This window comes from Pelodiscus sinensis, chromosome 4 (genome assembly GCF_049634645.1).
Source record: "Pelodiscus sinensis isolate JC-2024 chromosome 4, ASM4963464v1, whole genome shotgun sequence".
Lineage (NCBI taxonomy): Eukaryota > Metazoa > Chordata > Testudines > Trionychidae > Pelodiscus > Pelodiscus sinensis.
The window spans coordinates 29,131,579-29,149,425 of NC_134714.1; the positions used below are offsets into that span (position 1 = coordinate 29,131,579).

At 44.7% G+C, this 17,847-nt stretch overlaps 1 protein-coding gene across 2 annotated transcripts in view; it reads right to left on the reverse strand.

Annotated features, from left to right (window-relative positions):
- PPP4R4 (protein phosphatase 4 regulatory subunit 4) overlaps positions 1-16,776 on the reverse strand; it is a 151,191-nt gene extending 134,415 nt beyond the window's left edge. Inside the window, exons 1-2 of one of the 2 annotated variants that reach the window (XM_006133679.4) lie at positions 15,831-16,776; positions 15,256-15,329 (exon numbers count right to left, since the gene is read on the reverse strand). In XM_006133679.4, the coding sequence (XP_006133741.2) occupies positions 15,256-15,329; positions 15,831-15,920 (164 nt within the window). In that variant the 5' untranslated portion in view covers positions 15,921-16,776. Of the gene's footprint in view, positions 1-15,255; positions 15,330-15,830 lie in introns of those variants that run through there. The other variant, XM_025189915.2, reaches the window with a different exon arrangement.
- Between the last annotated feature and the right edge of the window lie 1,071 nt (positions 16,777-17,847).

The following is a 17,847-nucleotide window of genomic DNA, read 5'->3' on the forward strand; positions in this document are numbered from 1 at the left end:
GAGGTGATCTGAGCTCCCAGACCTGACGCAAGCCAAAACTGAGCCAGGCTACCTGCCCACCTTTAAATGCAGAGTCACAGCAGGGGTAGATCCCAGACCCATCACAAGCCAGGACTGAGTCAGGCTGCTGGCCAGCCTGATAAAAAAAAAAATGTAGTGGTAGTGGGGGGAGAAGGAGGAAAATGTGCGTAGTCTACAGCAGTGGTGCACAACCTTTTTGCACTTGCAACCCCCAGGAAAATTTTGGTTGAGCAAAAAAACCCAGCCCCTTTAACTCCTGCTGGCCTGAATCACAACTCTGTGACCCTTCCTGGAAGACAGCCCAGAGGTTGCGCACCACTGGTCTATAGCATTAATCAACTAAACTATTACATCCCTAAACAAGGGTTTTTGCATTTGGGTGGTAGCAGTGTACAACTCAACCTTGGGAAATTTTTTAAACAAAACCCTTTCGTAACAGGTTTGGGGGTTTTTACAGTTTTTTGCAGGCCCCCCACCTTTTGCACTTGAAGTGCCAGAGTTGGGAACAACCTTAACAGACTATTTCTCAGTAACTATTCCGGTGACATATAAAATGATTTGATCTAAAGTCTAGACAAAGTAGCTGTAAATCACCTGTTTTCTCAACCTATCTTATAGTCTCCCAAGGGGAGACAGCAGATATAACAATAATTATTGGTCCAAGCACAACCCAGGTCAGGCAACTGTAGTCAACTAATGCTAACTCTATCTTGCTCTTTCTTCTTCCAGCATGAAAGGAACTTTAATTTTAACTTGGACTAAAAGTGAGTACTCACTACATTTGCAATTGTGATAGGTTTTTCTACCTACATTTTAGTGCAGCTCTAGCCAAAAAACACAAACCAAAACACAGAAACCTTTAAAAATCTATGTGACAGGCTTCTGAGTAAAGAGGAATTGAGAAAAATTGTGGGAAGCATATCCATTCTGAGATGAATGGCTTACCTTCAAAAGTCAATGAGAAACAGGCATCACTAAACGAACAGTCTATAGAACTAGCAGATCCATGAGAAAGGAGAGGAGAAGAACATAGAAAGATGGATAAATAAGTCTTCTCCTTCCTTGTCCCATCTTCATACCCCCCCAAAAAAATCAATTGGTAAAGGGAAAAAAGAGAATACAGCCCTCTGAGGGTGAAGACAATGCTCCTTAGTTTTTGCAAGTTATTTAGATTCTATAGTGATGGGACCTATTATATAACTCAATGAAAAGAAAGTGAAAGAAAAGGCCTGCACAAGTGCAAACATTTTCCTAGTAAACTAAGAACAAAACTGGAAATATTATTCTAAGATATCTAGTCATAGTCTCTATCCCCTGGAACCAGACTTGTTCTAAGGAGAGACAACTCCATTCACGTTAATTAATTTGCACCAGGCTTGACTTTGATATTTCACGCCTTCTAGCTAGAAAGTACAGCAAAAGTTAGAGATGAACAAAGACCATTACTTTTTAATTTAAGGATTAAATCCACATTGTCCAATGTTCTTGTAAACACTCAAGGTGTGGTTTTCACAGATTCTAAAGTGGAAAGGGACCACTGTGATCACCTAGTCTAAGGGTGGGGAACCTCAGACCTGGATCTGGCCTTCGAGGCTTGGGGCTCTTCCTCAAGTATTAGGGAGCCTGTGATGGTGGTCCAGCCACCTATGGGGTTTGTTTTGTTTTGGGGGGCTTGGGTTTTGTTTGTTTGTTTGCTTGCTTTTCAATTATGTGTGGCCTCCAATCAAGGTTCCCCAGGTTCCCCACCCCGATCTAGTCCAACCTCCTATATAGCACAGATCACACAACTTCCCCAAAATAACTCCTAGGGTATACCTTTAAGAAAAACATCCATTCTTGATTTTAAAATTGTTAACAGAGAATCCATCATTATCTTTGTTAAATTATTCCTATGGTTGATTACTCTCAACATTATAAACATACATTTTGTTTCCAGTCTGAATTTTTCTAGCTACAACTTCCAGCCATTACACTATTATACCTTTCTCTGGTAGACTAAAGAGCAGTGTTCCCTCTATTTTTTATGTCCACATGCGGAATTAATTTTGTTACATGCACCACTATGGAGATGATGTATGACACAGTATATGCACAAAACAAAATTCATTCCGCACATAGACTGTCAGTGGCAGGGATGGGGCCAGGGTTTCAGAGGCTATGTCTACACTACAGAGGTTTTCTGCAAAAACTCATGGAGCATCCACACCTCACGTGCGGTTTTTTTTTTTTTTTTTTGCACAAAATCGAAAGAATAGAGGGCTTTTTGGAGAGGAATAACTCCTTTTTGCACAAGAGTTCTTGTGCAAAAAGATATGTATGGACAAGCAACAGGGGTTTTTTTGCACAAAAACAGGAAAGAGGAAGCACCTGTGCCCTGGTGGCCACTCTGTGGATAGCTATCAGCACTTTCTTTCAAGAGAGCGTCCATGCAGTGTGGACACTTGCACAAGAAGTTTTTGTGCAAGATCTCTTCAGCAAAAAGCTTCTTGCGCAAGAAGCCTGTAGTCTAGAAATAGCCAGAGTGTCGGAGGGAGCTCAGGATTGGGGGGCAGGGGAGGGGAGATTGAGGACTGTGCTTTAAGTGCAGGTTCTGGGGTGGGGGTGGGGTCAGGGCCAAGGAAGTGAAGTGTGGAAGTGGGCTCAGGGCAGGAGTTTGGGGTGGGGGTATAGAGTCTGGGTGGGTGTCAGGGTGTAGGAGGAAATCAAGGCTGGGTGTGTGTGTGCTTACCGGGGCAGCTCCCATTTGCTGGGGGGGGGGGGATGGCGGAGGAGGTAGCTCTGTCTAGTCCACGCTGCTCTGTGGACAATGGGAGCTGCAGGAACGGGGCCTCTAGGTGAGGGTAGCACTGAGACAGTTTCCCTGTACTCACAACAATGGGCGGGGAGGGGGAGGAATGGAAGCTTACAGAGCCACCTCCCCTCACCAAGAAGGGCTGGCTCAGAACATAGGGGCTTTACAGGTGCAGCCCAGGGCCCCTGGCTAGGGGGGCTGCTCCCAGCATGGGGCTGGGCTGCAGTCCCTGAAGACCCTTCCTTAATTGGTTGTGCTGCTGGGCTTGGACAAGTGCATCTCTCCCCCAGCCTTGGCAGCTACCTGTTGGTCCTTCTGGGGAGAGGCACACTTCTCCAGCCCCAGCAAAAACTGCTACAGCTAGGGGAGAGGGGCCTCTCAGAACCATGCCAGCTCTGTGTGCAGCAGCCCTGAACCCCTGTTAAAGTCATCAATATAAACAAAAGTAACATTCTTATAGCTCTGAATGTAATAAAAAGCTACTTAACTAACTCAAAATAGTTCTCTTTGGGGATTTTTCCTTCACTAACTTCTTATCAGTGAATGTATTGCATAAAAGAACTAATGTCACACTATTAATCTAGGCAAATAAATCAATCAATAGTGCAATTCTGATATAATTTAAATACAGTTTACAAAATAAGAACAAAAAGCTGTTAGGCTACAATCACAAGCATGTAAAGGAAGAGTGAAGAGAAAGAACATCTTTTTTGTAATGTTAATATTTGCAGCGTAATGATGTAGATAGCAGAATATTCTGCTACACTGCTGAATCCAACAGTTGGATATTTCAAACTCCTTTGTAGGCACCGTGGCCACAAAATGTGAAATCCTATGTTTTGAATCAGCTTTACTAGCTCTCATAATTTCATTGCTAGTCTTGCAATATTTCGGGTTATATTAAGTGTAAAGCTCCAAGAGCTGGATCTTTACATGAGAATTTCAGCTTTTATTTAAAACAAAAAGTAAGGTGCTAGTACTCACAGTTGCAGATAAAAAGTTTCAAAACATGAGCCCTAAAGGCTAAAAAAGCCAAAAGGCAAATAAAACCGCCAAGCTTTATTATTTTTAAAATGATTATTTTTAATTGCTTGCAGTTAGCAACAAGGTAATATTTATAAAAGTTCACTACAATTTGCAAATACACCAGTTGCTCTAAGATGACTGTGATGGGGTAATGTCAACTTCTGCAGTTATTGTGCTTATTATATAAACATGGCCAAGATCTAAGGTTTTATTAAGTCTACAATAATCTTCTGTGTTAAATGCTTTGCTAAAATATAGTGTTTTTTTTAAACTGTGAGACAAGATGCCTCCTACTACAAAACATGTTCCCAAAAGGGTGAATAATTGAACCTTCTAACTTGGTAACACATTCCTCTGTCATTTTCAATACAACAGAAAAGGCAAGTCTTGGAAGCTTTCAAAAATAAGCAAGCATAAACAAACAGACCAGAGCAGCTGAATACAATGATATACAGCAGTAGTGGGCAGCCTGCCACAGCCCATTGGGGTTCTACCTGTAGCCCTCTCCCTCCGGTCCCCTTCCTCCATGCTTCTCATACACTGGGACAATGAAGCCCCACCCTCATCTACTCCTCCCCCTCCCTTCCAGCACTTTCAGAGCACCATCAATTAGCTGATTCATGCTCCATCCCCACTCTTCCCCCTCCCTCCCAGAGCTTGATTGCCCACAAGCAAATTTATCATATAAGTGTTACCAGTCAGACACAACCCTCGTCCCTTTTCTTCACTGGTGTCTAGCTGACCAGACATACTCCTCTGCTTTTTCCTTCATTCCTAACCTTGGCTTTCTTAGTTATAATTTGTTAAGCATACCAAAGGCATGATAAAAAAAAAAAAAGCTATCTGTAGTACAATGCAATTTCTTGTATTCAAGGCCATCATGAGGCCCAACTTTGCTTAGAAATCACATTGCTCATGAATATATATGTAATGTGTGAGGTGTGAATGATGAATGCCCAACCAAAAAGGCAGTTTAGGATCTATGATCTTTAAAGGCAGACAAAGACCCTGCAAGCAGATAAATTAACTGAAAAGTGACCAGAAGCTCTCTCTCTCGGACAAAATATAACATCACAGCAGAAACCTGGGACCAGAACAGGAGAAGTAAAGCCTCCTGCAGATCCGAAGGGATCTCCCAGAGAACATCATGGTCGAATCTCCGGGAAGCTGATGCCTGGCCAGCACTCCAGCCACCAGCAAACTCAAAAGTAATCTACACCGCACTTGCAGCCTGCCTCCAAACTGCCAGCATGAATGTGATGTATGTGTGTAAGTATCTCTTTACTCTTAAGGATCTGTACCAAAAAACAACCCTAGAAACAATATTGCTCCAGCCCATCTTTAGTCCAGGTTTGTTCCTCAGAAGGTCTGAGGAAGTGCAACAATAAGACTTCAGAAAATAATCACAGAACAGTGTACATGCCAGTGATAGATACTATCCCAATACCAAATCAAATATTTTTGCAACAAAACATGCCTTTAAACAGTCATAATCCATCACTATATATCATGCTGACCAATATCGTCTCATTGTTTAGCTGGACTCCCTTCTTCGTCTAGTAGTTGAAGACAGTTGGCAGTTTTTTTAAAGAGATATTATAAAGGGCACAAGAGCAAATTATCCCACTGCATAGCAAATACAGGCAGTCCCCGGGTTACGTACAAGATAGGGACGGTAGGTTTGTTCTTAAGATGAATTTGTATGTAAATCGGAACTGGTGTCCAGATTCAGCCACTGTTGAAACTGACCAGCAGCGGCTGAATCGGACACGCCTGGGGCACAGCAGCTGCAGTGCTGCCGGGTTGGTCCTCGGGCCAAATGTTAGAAAAGCCTCTTCCGACAAAAGAATCAGAAAAAGGTACGCAAAATGCGGAGTGCATTACCTTTTTCCAACAAAAACTTGTAGTTTAGCCATTCCCTCAATGAGGAGAGAAAAATAATGTGGAAATGGCAGAGGTACTTAATGGCTTCTTTGTTTTAGTTTTCACCAAAAAGACTGGTTATGATTGGACATCTATATAGTGAAAGCCAGTGAAAATGGAGGTGGGTTCGAGATTAACATAGGGAAAGAACAGGTTAAAATTATTTAAACAAGTTAGATGTATTCAAGTCACCAGGGCCTGAAGAAATGCATCCTACAGTACTCAAAGAGCTCACTAAAGAGATGTCTGATCCACTAGCTATTATCTTTGAAAAGTCATGGAAGATGGAAGAGATTCCATAAGACTGGAAAAGGGCAAATATAGTGTCAATACATAAAAACGGAAATAAGGACAAACCGAGTAATTACAGTCTAGTCAGTTTAATTTCAATACCCAGAAAGATAATGGAGCAAATAATTAGGCAAGCTGTTTGAAAACATCTAGAATTAGGTGATAAGTAACAGTCAGCATGGATTTGTTAAGAACAAATCATGTCAAACCAGTCTGATAGATTTCTTTGACAGGGTAAAAAACACTGTGGATAGGGGAAAAGTGGTAGGTATGCTATATCTTGATTTTAGTAAGTCTTTTGATACTGTCACGCTTTACCTTTTCTCACAAACACACACAAAAATAGGGAAATACATCCTAGATGGGGCTACTATAAGGTGGGTCCATAATTAGCTGGAAAACTATTTCCAGAACTAGTTATAAATGGTTTGTGGTCATGCTGGAAAGGCATAACAAGTGGGGTCCCACAGGGATCAGTTCTTGGTCTGGTTTTGTTCAATAATGTCAATGATTTAGACTAGATAATGCCATAGAAAAGACTTATAAAGTTTGTGGATAATACCACGCTGGGAGAGGTTACAAGTGCTTTGGAGAATAAGATTATAATTTAAAATGATCTGGATAAACTGGAGAAATGGTCTGAAGTAAATAGGAAGAAATTCAATAGGGACAAATGCAAAGTACTTCACTTAGGTAGGAAAAATCAGATGCACACATACAAAATGGGAAAGGAGGATTGTGGACAGGGATCTAGAGGTCATTGTGGACTACAAGCTAAATATTAGTCAACACTTGCAAAGAATCACCAAAAAAACCCCAAAACATTTTTCTGGAATGTATTAGCAGGAGTATTGTAAGACATTAGAAGATCTTCTCCAGCTTTACTCTGCACTGATTAGGCCTCATCTGGAGTAGTATGTCCAGTTTTGGGTGCCAGGTTTCAGGAAAGATGTGGTCAAATTGGAGAAAGTCCAGAGAAGAGTACCAAAAATAATTAAAGGTCTAAAAACCAAGATCTATGAGGGAGAATTGAAAAAAATTGGTTTATTTAGTCTGTGAAAGAGAAGACTTACAAGAGGACATGATATCAGTTTTTTTCAAATACATAAAAGGCTGTTAGAGGAGGAGGGAGAAAAAAATGTTATTTTTAACTTTCGAGGATAGAAGCAGCAATGAACTTAAATTGAAGCAAGAGAGTGTTAAGTTGGACATTAGAAAATATTTCCCGTCAGGGTTGATAAGGACTAGAATAAATTGCTTAGGGAGGTTGTGGAATCTCCATCATTGGACATTTTTAACTGCAGATTACACAAATGCCTGTCAGGGATGGTCTAGATAATACTTAGTTCATCCATGAGTGCAGAGGACCAGATATGATTACTTCTCGAGGTTCCTTCTAATCCTATTATTCTATATCTGTGGTCACCAACCCGTCGATCACGATCAACTGGTCGATCACGAGGCCTCAACCAGTCGATCGCAAGGTGTTTGGGCACCCTCACCCCACATTTTTACCCCACCCCCGAGAAGCCCCACTACCTACCTCTAGTGTAGTGATGGCTTCCTGCAGGAAAGACAGAAGTTCTGTCTGAAGCCAGCATCACTTCTGGGGGTTCCAGAAGTGCGCAGACTGCTCCCCTCCCACATCTCTGTTCCGTGCTGGGGGAGGGGGCGTCGGCCCTGGAAGAGGAGTGCAGTGGCTTCCCTGCGCCAGAGAGGTGAGTCGAGCGCAGGGCTTTCCCTGCGCCACGGGACCGGGGGTCAGCCCCGGGGTTTGGCCCGGAGCAGGCACCTGTGGGAGTTTAGCCAGTCTGCAGGAAGGGGAGGGGTTTGCCGGGCTGGGCCACGCCGCAGGAGGGAGGCTTGGCCCCGGGGCAGGCGCCCACGGAGGTTGGCCGCACCGCGGGGAGAGGGGGTTGGCCACGCCGCACTGCGGGAGAGGGGGTTTAATCCCGCCGCAGGAGAGGGGGTTTGGCCCCGGGGCAGGCACCCGCAGGAGTTTAGCCCCACCATGGAGGGGGAGGGGTTGGCCGCGCCACACCGCGGGAGAGGGGGTTTGGCCCCTCTGCCGGAGAGAGATTTTGGCTCCGGGGCAGGCATCCGCAGGGGTGTGGCTCTGCCGCGGGTTAGCCATGCCATGGGAGAGGGGATCTGGCCCCGGGGCAGGCGCCCACGGGGCTTTGGCTGCGCTGCGGGAGGCACGCCCCAACTTCCCTCAGGAGGGATGGGGGGGAGAATCCTGGGAGGAGGCGATAGCAGGGGACTCTCTACCTCCACTCCCCCCTACCTCCTCTTCCCACCCTCAGAAACCTGTCACCACTGGCACCCTGTCCAAACAGGTTCCCTGCCCTTCTCAGAAATAAAAACAATGCAGAAATTTTTTTATGTTTGACATAGTATTTTATTTGAAAATGAAGCCTGGCCAACAAATTCCCAATTGGGGCCAAGCCCCCATCTGGCCACAGCATCATGACATTCTCGCACACCCCTTTCCCCCAGACCCTAGATCTCAGCCAATTATACACTGGAACCCCCTGCCCTGAGCCTCTCACATACCCCAACCCAAATTCCTGAACCCTCACATCCAGAAGTCTGTGGCTTACTTAGTACCCTAACCCTACATCTGATCTCAACACTGCCCAGCCTGGAACTCCCTCCCCAAGCCAGCGTTCCCTTATCCACTTCCTCCTGCATCCAGATTTCCTCCCACAGCTTGCACCTCTCACTCCTTCCCACACCTAAATCCCTCATTCCCACCCCGGAGCCTACACATCCTGTCTCAACCCAGCGAAGGTACGTCTAGACTGCAGGAGTTTTTCAGGATTCTGGAGATACCACAGAAAAACTCTTCTGCATCCAGGGATGCGTTTGCTCTTCCACTAAAATAAGTGGAAGAACAAACATGATCTTTCGGTCACCCCTATATTCCTCTTTCCACAAGGAATATGGGGCTTCCAAAAGAAGGGGGTTTTCTGACATCTGGTCAAGTCTAGACAGGCCAAATATTGGAAAAACTTCTTCCTACAGAAGAATTGGGGGGGGAAAGCAGCAGTGTAAGGGTTGGGAATAGCAAGTGATAGAGAGGAGGAGAACAGAGAGGGTGGGGCTTCAAGGAATGGGTGGGGCGGTAGATCTTGGCTTGTTCTGTCATTTAAAAAGTGATCTTGGTGTAAAAAGGTTGGAGACCGCTGTTCTATATCATCTGTTGTCTTCTTCTTAAATTGCTCTTTAGGGCAGGCACAGCCTTTTTGTTCTGTTTGTACAGCACCTTGCACAATGAGATCCTTGTCTAAGGCATCTAACTGCTGCAATACTACAAATAATAAATAATTATCATTGCTATTGGCCTAAAGTCCCAAAGTAATAACTATTTTTCAAAGTACTATATGGATATTACTTAGCTGCCAACACCTCTGTGAGACACACAAGTTTTGTTTTCCCCCATTTTACAAGTGTCCAAACTAGGGATGTAATAGTGTTGTTGATTAACAGATTTACCGATATGCAAAAGCTTAAAGGTTAATGCTATAGACTGCACTCATTTCCCTCCCACCCACCTTGCCAGTAAATTTGTTAACAGGCTAGCCAGCAGCCCAGCTCAGTCCTGGCTGACACTGGGTCCAGGATCTACCCCACTGCAGCTCTCCATTTAAAGTGTATTAGGAACTGTGCAGGCGGACCGGAGCTCAGACCCCCTTAGACAATGGGTTGCTGCACACCCCTTACAGCTGCCATCAGGCGCCCCCCATGAGTTGGCACCCCAGGCAGCTGCTTGGCTCATCCACCCCTTAGTCCGGCCCTGTGCGAGGGGAGCTGGTTTTTAAACTGGCTCCCCTTGCAGATTAGCTCTCGCCTGGCACCCTGTGTTGCTGTCTCTGATACTGAGGCAGTAGCGCGCAGTGGCAGAGGGCTCCTCGGGAGTAAGGCCAGAGCACACTGGCTGCCAGCCCTGCCTTGGGGACTATAGAATAGTCAACTAACCAATAAGAATTCATGAGGTTAATTGACTATTCAATTAACTAATATTTAACATCACCAGTACAAACTTAGATTGAGGAGTTAAATGACTTGCCCAAGGTCACAAATGGGGATCAGTGCCAGAAATTGTTACAATTCATTACTTTCTGATTTGGAGACAGAAGGTCATTCCACTACACCAGTGGTGGGTAACCTAAGGCTTGGGGGCCAGATGCGGCCGCCGGCTTGCCTAGATCCAGCCCCTGATACTCAGGGCTTCCCTCCACCCAGCATTGGGGAGTCCGCGCTGGTGCCCCAGCCCCCTACTGCCTCCCCGCAAGGCTGGAGCACACAAAATCTACTAGCTTGGGGCCCCCTAGTGGAGGGGAATGTGGAAAGTGTCTCTCTCCTTTTAGTCAGGCGTCAGGTGAGCTTTTGTTTGTATGTGCAGGTGTTCACAAGTCAGATTTTTTTTTAATTTTTTGTTTCTCACTTGTGTGCAGCCCCTGACTGATTTTAATATGAGTCAGCACCCCCCAACCCAAAAAAGCTTCCTCACCCATGCACTAGGCCGTGCTCCCTTTCAAGTATTACTCTAAAAATACAAGTATTACCAGTTATTCAAATTCTCCAAACACTAATAATCTGAAATTCTCAAACATTCCATTAAACACCAGAATTTCATTTTTTCAAAATCTGACTGTTCTAAAAAGTCACTTGAGTAGTGGGGGATTTACATGCAAAAAAATGTATGTAAAATTTTAGAAAAAAACAAGACAATTGACATCAAGAAAAAGAGAAAAGAGAAAAAAATATCAGTATTGCTGAGTCAACAAAAATCTGTTCACAGACAGTGATTGAAAACAAATAAAACAACATCTTCATGAAAGTAATACAGCACTAAAAGTAGATCAGTATTATTTGACCTGCAGTTGCATCTAAAGGTTTCAATGAAGGATTGGAACTCCAGTGTATTATGCAATGTGCACACACACATGATCAGTGCTTAAAGTAGTCTTTAAAAAGTGTGACGATTTTTCATTGACCACATACCTGCCTATGTTCCCTGTCTAGTAGGGCTGTCAAGTGATCAAAAATTTTAATCGTTATTAATCACCTGCAATTCCCTCTTTGAAATGCTGTGGTGGAGTTTCAATGGGGAAGTGCTGCATGGAGCCAGAGATCAGCTGGAGTTCCCAGCTGATCCCCAGCTCCACTGTGGCAAAGCCCCTTTGAAGTACCACTCTGGCACTACAAAGGGGCTTTGCAACAGCCGAGCCCCGTTGAAGTGCCGTTTTGGCACCTTAAAGGGGCAGCGCAGTATTAACATCTGTGATAACACATTAATTTTTTTAACTCGTTAATCCTGTCCTGCATTAATCGCAGGCATTAATGCAGGTCAACTGACAGCCCTACTATCTATCAATTAATTGCACCTCAAAAATAAATGTTCATCTTTACAGTCTTCCATCAGCTCTGCACCTCAAGACCCATATGTTGCCCTTATCAGTTCTGCCTAAAATGCGAAGCGAATAAGTAGAGGAAGACCAGAAAAAATAGGAACTGACTGATGAGTTTGATACGAAAGCTGAGGAATTAAGACATTATCATAGACAGATTATGGGGGGAAATTCAATAAGAAAAAATAAAGTACTACAGGTATCAAAAATTCTCAGACAACTGAAATGTTAATACTGTTCTCCACAAGAAAGATGACAACATCTAGCTGCAGACTACTGATACCATAGCAAAGGACACAAGAAAAATAACTCAGAGAAACTCTAAGCACAACAAAAATTACATTAGCATCTAGCAAAAAATTTAAAAATTCATACATACAAACCACCCATTGTGGTGATACGAGGTTAGTTTGTTTTAAGACACTAAGTGATGTAATGTGAGGATTCAGACATGACTCTCACTTTCAGGTGCTTTTTATTATTATTAAATATTTATATTGCTGCAGCATCTACATGCCTCAGGCAGGATTGGAGCCCTATAGCGCTAGGTGTTGTACAGGCCCATACACGGGAATTTCTGTGGGTTGTATGCCTTTTTTGTAAATGTGGACTGCAAGTGTGCGAATACACCCCCCAAAGTTCCCCAAGTAAGCAGGAAATCAGCCCCAGCCTTTCCCCGGCCAGCCAGAGCATGGGGGAGGGAGGCTCAGGCAGTGTGCCACTCCTGCCTTCCCCTGGTTGGCTGGAGCATGCTTACTTGAAGGACTATGGGAGGTGCTTTTGTACTCTTCGCACAACCTTCCCCTCCCCCCATGTATAAACACATTATTACTTTAAGGACTACTCATTTTATTACAGTTAAGCATCAACGTATGTGTTTGTAGGATTACAGCCCTAAGAAGATAAGTAGACAAAAGAAAAGATAGGGCAAGAGGGATGCAATTATAATAATTTTACATATATAATTAAATTATTATATACAGACAAGGCATCAACTATCTCCATCTGGCACTCAACTCATCACTACATTGATTACATTTTTTCATAGGTATCAGTGCTATGCACAAGGGCTGACAGGGAAAAGTATATGAACATCTTGGTGACAAGCTGACATCACTGGCAAAAAGGAATAGGTGGGAGGGCAATGTGATATAATAGATGAGAATACTGGAGACAAAAGTATGTGATATAGAGAGGATACTATTTCTGCTACAGGACGAATGCCTTTCCAGCTCCCTTTTTCCCCCCACTTACATCTCATGGAGCATGAGGGGAAATTTTCTCCAAGCTATCAAATGACAAAAGCTTCAATACACATACCTCAGTTTTATCATAACAAGCAACCATTTCATAAAAACACTTATCGAGTACAAATGAAAGTTATTTTCAACAATAAAATGACTATACTTAGATAAGTCTCAGAGGGATAGTCACGTTAGTTTCTAGCTGCAAAAACAACAAGGAGTCCTGTGGAATCTTAAAGACTAACAGATATATCTGGGCATAAGCTTTCATGGGTGAAAAGCACTCTCTCAGATGTATGTTTTTCCCCATGAAAGCTTATGCCCAAATAAATCTGTTAGTCTTTAAGGTGCCATGGGACTCCTTGTTGTTTTCACACTGAGACAAATATGCAAACCTCTTTGCAAGGCAAAAACAGCATGGTCCTGATCCTCAAACAGCTAGGCAGGTCACAGAAAAGGAGAAAAGAAAGTCAGAAAGAGTCCAAGTCCAGATTGAAAAATAACCAGTAAAATGAAAGATATGAAGATAACTTCTTTCTTACCCTTTACCCAGATAGTGCTCCAATAATGACATAGTATTGGAAACAAGAGCTTTAATCAGGAAAAGAAGAAATTCACCATCATTCAGAAAAAACACACCCTAGTGATTGTTATGAACTAAAACACTGAATAACTACAAACTAGAGCTCGGATCCCTATTCTCTTGTACTTCCACTGGAGTCAATAGGATTAAAAGAAATGCCAGGCATCTGGTTTTCAACTGTAACACACTGTCAACAAGGATCCTGGAAGCTCCAGTCAGCACTGCTGACCAGACTATAGAAAGTCCAGTCGGCAGTGAAGTGATGCTAAAGCAGGCTCCCTGCCTGTACTGGCTCTGTGCAACTCCCAGAAGTGGCCAGCATGCTAACCTGTAGGCATTAGAGTGCCCACAGGAGCCACATGTACTGCTCCTGCCCTGAGTGTCGACTCCGCAGCTCCCATTGGCTGGGAACTGCCACCAATAGGAGCGGTGAAGAATGGCCTGTCCCTCTGCCTAGGACACGTCGGTCACTTCTGGGAGCTGCACAGAGCCAGGGCAGGCAGGGAACCTGTTTTCGCCCCTCAGCACCGGCGACCAAGAGCCAATTGAGATAGCACTGCCTGCCCAAATCCCACAACCCAGGCTCTTTTCCATATCCCAAGGTCCTGCTCCAGATCAGAACCCTGTCCTGCACCCAAACTTCCTTGCAGAGCCTGCACCCCAGCTTCCTGCCCCAGCCTTGAGCTCCCTCCTGCAGTGTGAGCCCCTTGGCCTTAGCCCAGAGCCCCCCCCCACCTTCTAAACCCCTTATCCCCGTCCCCACCCTAGAGCCTGTACCCCCATCAAGAGCCTGCACCCCCTCCCACACCCCTTCTGCCACAGCCCAGTGAGTGAAGATATGGGAGACCAAGTTATAGAAAGAGGGAGGATGGAGTGAATGGGGTGGGGCCTCAGGGAAGGGAGCATGGTAAGGGTGTTTGGATTTGTGGGGTTAGAAAGTTGGCAACCCTAATGGGACTAGTCATAAAATTGCATTAGTAACCATTGCAAAATCGGGCCTTTAATGATTAGACCATTAAACATTAAAAAAAATTAACGGTAGCCAAAATTTATTACCAAAAGTACAGCAGATGGACAAAAATGCTGGCCTATCAATACTGCCAAGCAGACCAAACCAAAACAATTAGGAAACTAAAAAACATACTGAAAACATGTAAGGCAAGCATGGATTCAGAGACCGCTAAAGATGGCAGAAAGACAATTTGGGAGGAAGCTTGCAGCTGGCTTGCTAATTACTGAGCATTACATAAAAATGTATATTCAAATCAAAATCCTTCAGAACACTTATCCCTTCAAAGATTACATCTGCAGTTGAGTCAAAAGAGCTCTGGGTTTGAAACAATTATAATTTAAAACAAGCAATAGTAACTAGATAGGTTAGGGAACTGGAAGAGGAGGATAAAATGAGGAACAAGAGCACGGTTAATATTAAAATAATATGTTACACATTATTTTCTTAGGATTTTAAGACCGATCTCTCAACATTCCCCTCTTTATACTGCCCAGAAGCATGCAACAAACTCAAACAACTCTGTTCCATATCAGCATAATCATTGCTCATATAGAGTGAATATGAAGTTAGTCACTGATTGCTCTCTTTAATACCAACATTCAGTCCAGTGAACCTTGGAAAACCAATTACAGGGCAAAAAAAAAAAAAAGAGAGAGAGAGAGAGAGAGAAATGAAGTACAAACAATTCATTAATGGCAAAGGCACATATCAGGAACTCACTGAGCAAAGAAACACTTGTAGATCTGTAGGAGTATCCTATCCAATGCCAACATGTGCAAGTTGATCAAATGACACCTATTTTATCTTGCCTCTATTTATAATCATCCATATAGTAAGAAGAATAAAACCAACAAATGTTATAGACAGAAAACATAAGGAAATAGAAATAGGGAACTAAAATAAAAACTAGATGTTGTACACATGCACAACAATATTTTAGGACATACCTGAGTAGATATACAGCCCTTTCAATATCATTGAGTTCTTCATCAACTGTCAATCTCTCTATTTCTTCTGGTGTCTGTCAAGTGTGAAATACAAAATATGATTTTAAAATACCTTACTATTTCCTTTTTTTCAATTGTCTTGTAACAATCCCTTTTTCCAACCTCCAGAAACAATTACATGGTTAATGGGAATTTAATTCTTAAAATTGCAAATGAGGTTTCTAATTCAATCAGGTAAATCTTTAGCCAGAAATATGTCAGTGGTTCTTATACAATACTGTTCTAACAGTTATTCTTACAATATATATTTCATTTACAGTTAATATAAAATATATGAAAGTTACTTTAAACATCAACTAAGTTTTCTTCATTTTTCCTACTTAAGACTTTGTATATACCGAGAAACATTAAGGCTCTACTAAACAGAATTCAAGGATGTTAATTTCACCACAAGTGAAAACAAATTTTAAAAATGAGTGCTGCAAGAACACGGTCAGTGCAGCAATCTATGCACAAATACAAGCCTGCAATAATTGCTGGATTTTAAAGCATCATTCAGGGTTTTAAGTATATACCTTTAAACTCCTGCGTACCGGCCTTTCTATAATAGTAAGTTCCTGAAGGTCTTCTATGTATCCAAATAAATTGTTCTGACTAAAATCCATTTTGGAGATGATTATCGGATGCACGTAACAACTAGAGCCCTTGGCAAACCATGATCCATCCAAGCGTCACATTGCATTTAGTAAGGGAGGAGTCCGTGAAACACCCCCTTCCACCGATGCACTTGAATGTAGAGCAGTACCAGTGACTGACTCTTCCTCATACGAAGCTGCTGAGCCCCCACCACCCAGGAGGGGCCTCAGTAAACACAATGCGGCACCAGCACAACCCACTTCTGCCTTTTTATGAGCATCACTCCATTCTCAGCACAACCTCCTGGAAGGAAACTTTCTTCAGCTGCTTCACTTCCCTCCGGCGTCTGCAGGGAGCGGCAGGCACCAGCCTTCTTACCCTTCGCTCCTCGTGCCCTGCTGGGGCGGGGGAGGAGGGGAGGGGTGGCTTCCACTTTCTCCTCCACGTACAAGCGATGCTCTTGTCCTCAGGGTTGTGGGGAGGAGGCACCAGCCCGCGGGTGCCGCCCCCAGAAGGGATCGGGCGCAGTTGTTTGTGCAGCCTCCACGTAAAGGGAGCCTATGGGGGCAAGTCCCCTAAGCGGGTAGGTGGGGGCAGTCCGCCCTTCTGCCGCAGGTCCCCCAAGAGCGGTGGATGGGGCGCAGTTGCGCGTGCGGTTGGGCCGCCTCCTCAGCGCACCCCGGGGGCGTGATCCGCCCGGATAGGTCACCAGTGAGGGGGGTACGGTGCCATCGCCCCAGGATGGGCCTCGGGAAGGACAGAGGTTTCCCAGGCGCCCGGCTACGCTCCCTTCTCCAGCGAGGCCCCAGCGAAGCGCAGAGCCGCCGTTCAACGACTGAGAGCAGGAGCCGCCCCCAGCACAGCGAAGCCGGTCGCCGGGGCAACGCGCCGCTACCGCGGCCTTCGCGGGGCAAAAGAGCTGCCGGAACGCGGCAATATCCGAACGCGCCGGGGGATGCGGGCCGGGGCGCCGATGCTACCTTGTCGCAGGTCAGCCCGGAATGGGAGGGATCAAGCTCCAGGACAGAGGTGACCCCCGCCGGCCACTAGCGGAGCTCCGCCTGCCTCACCTAGCGCTGTGTCAGGGCCCTCCTCCATCTCATTCACACCCACACCCGATGACTGGGTTCTCCTCGATCGTACACCCACACACGGCGGGGTCTGGGCTCTCCTCCCTTACACACCGCCGTGTCAGAGCTCTCCTCCATCTCACATTCTCACTCACACACTGTGCTATGGCTCTTTCCTCCTTCCCCCTACGCACCGTCACAGTTCTCGCCTCCCCTCTCCCCAATTTCAGGGCTCGTTCCTCCTCCGATCTCCCCTTCACACACATACACACACAGTGACAGGGCTCCCTCCTCCATCGCACACTTCACAACCACATACAGATAACGTCAGAGCACTCCACCATCACAAACCGGCCATGCCTCTCTTCTTGTCACACACCCTCATATGCTATGTCCAAGTTCTTTCCTCCACCTCTCTTTCACCCACACACAATGTGAGAGCTCTCTAGCTGTCTACACACACACGCATACACACACAGTGTGAGAGCTCTTTGGCTCTACACACACACACACACACACACACCCACAACGCAGGCACAACCAACCAACCATCAGAGTTGTCCCATACTGTAGATGTCCCATATTGTAGATTCCTCCACCACCAGCAATAGGATTCATGATCCCAATGGCAGAGCTCTGATCCATCATACCCCTCTTTCCCACAATGTCAGTACTCCTCCATCACACACCTATTATTCCATGCGCTGGGTATCCCTAAATCTTGGACTGCCTTGCTTTATAAATTGTGCTGTTCTGTTCATTCCCTCTGAAGCATCTGGTAGCACTAGCCACTGTTGGAAGACAGGACACTGAACTAACTGGACTATTGGTATGACATTCTCATAAACACTTTCTCTCCTACGTCAGAACTGTCCTTACACCCCAC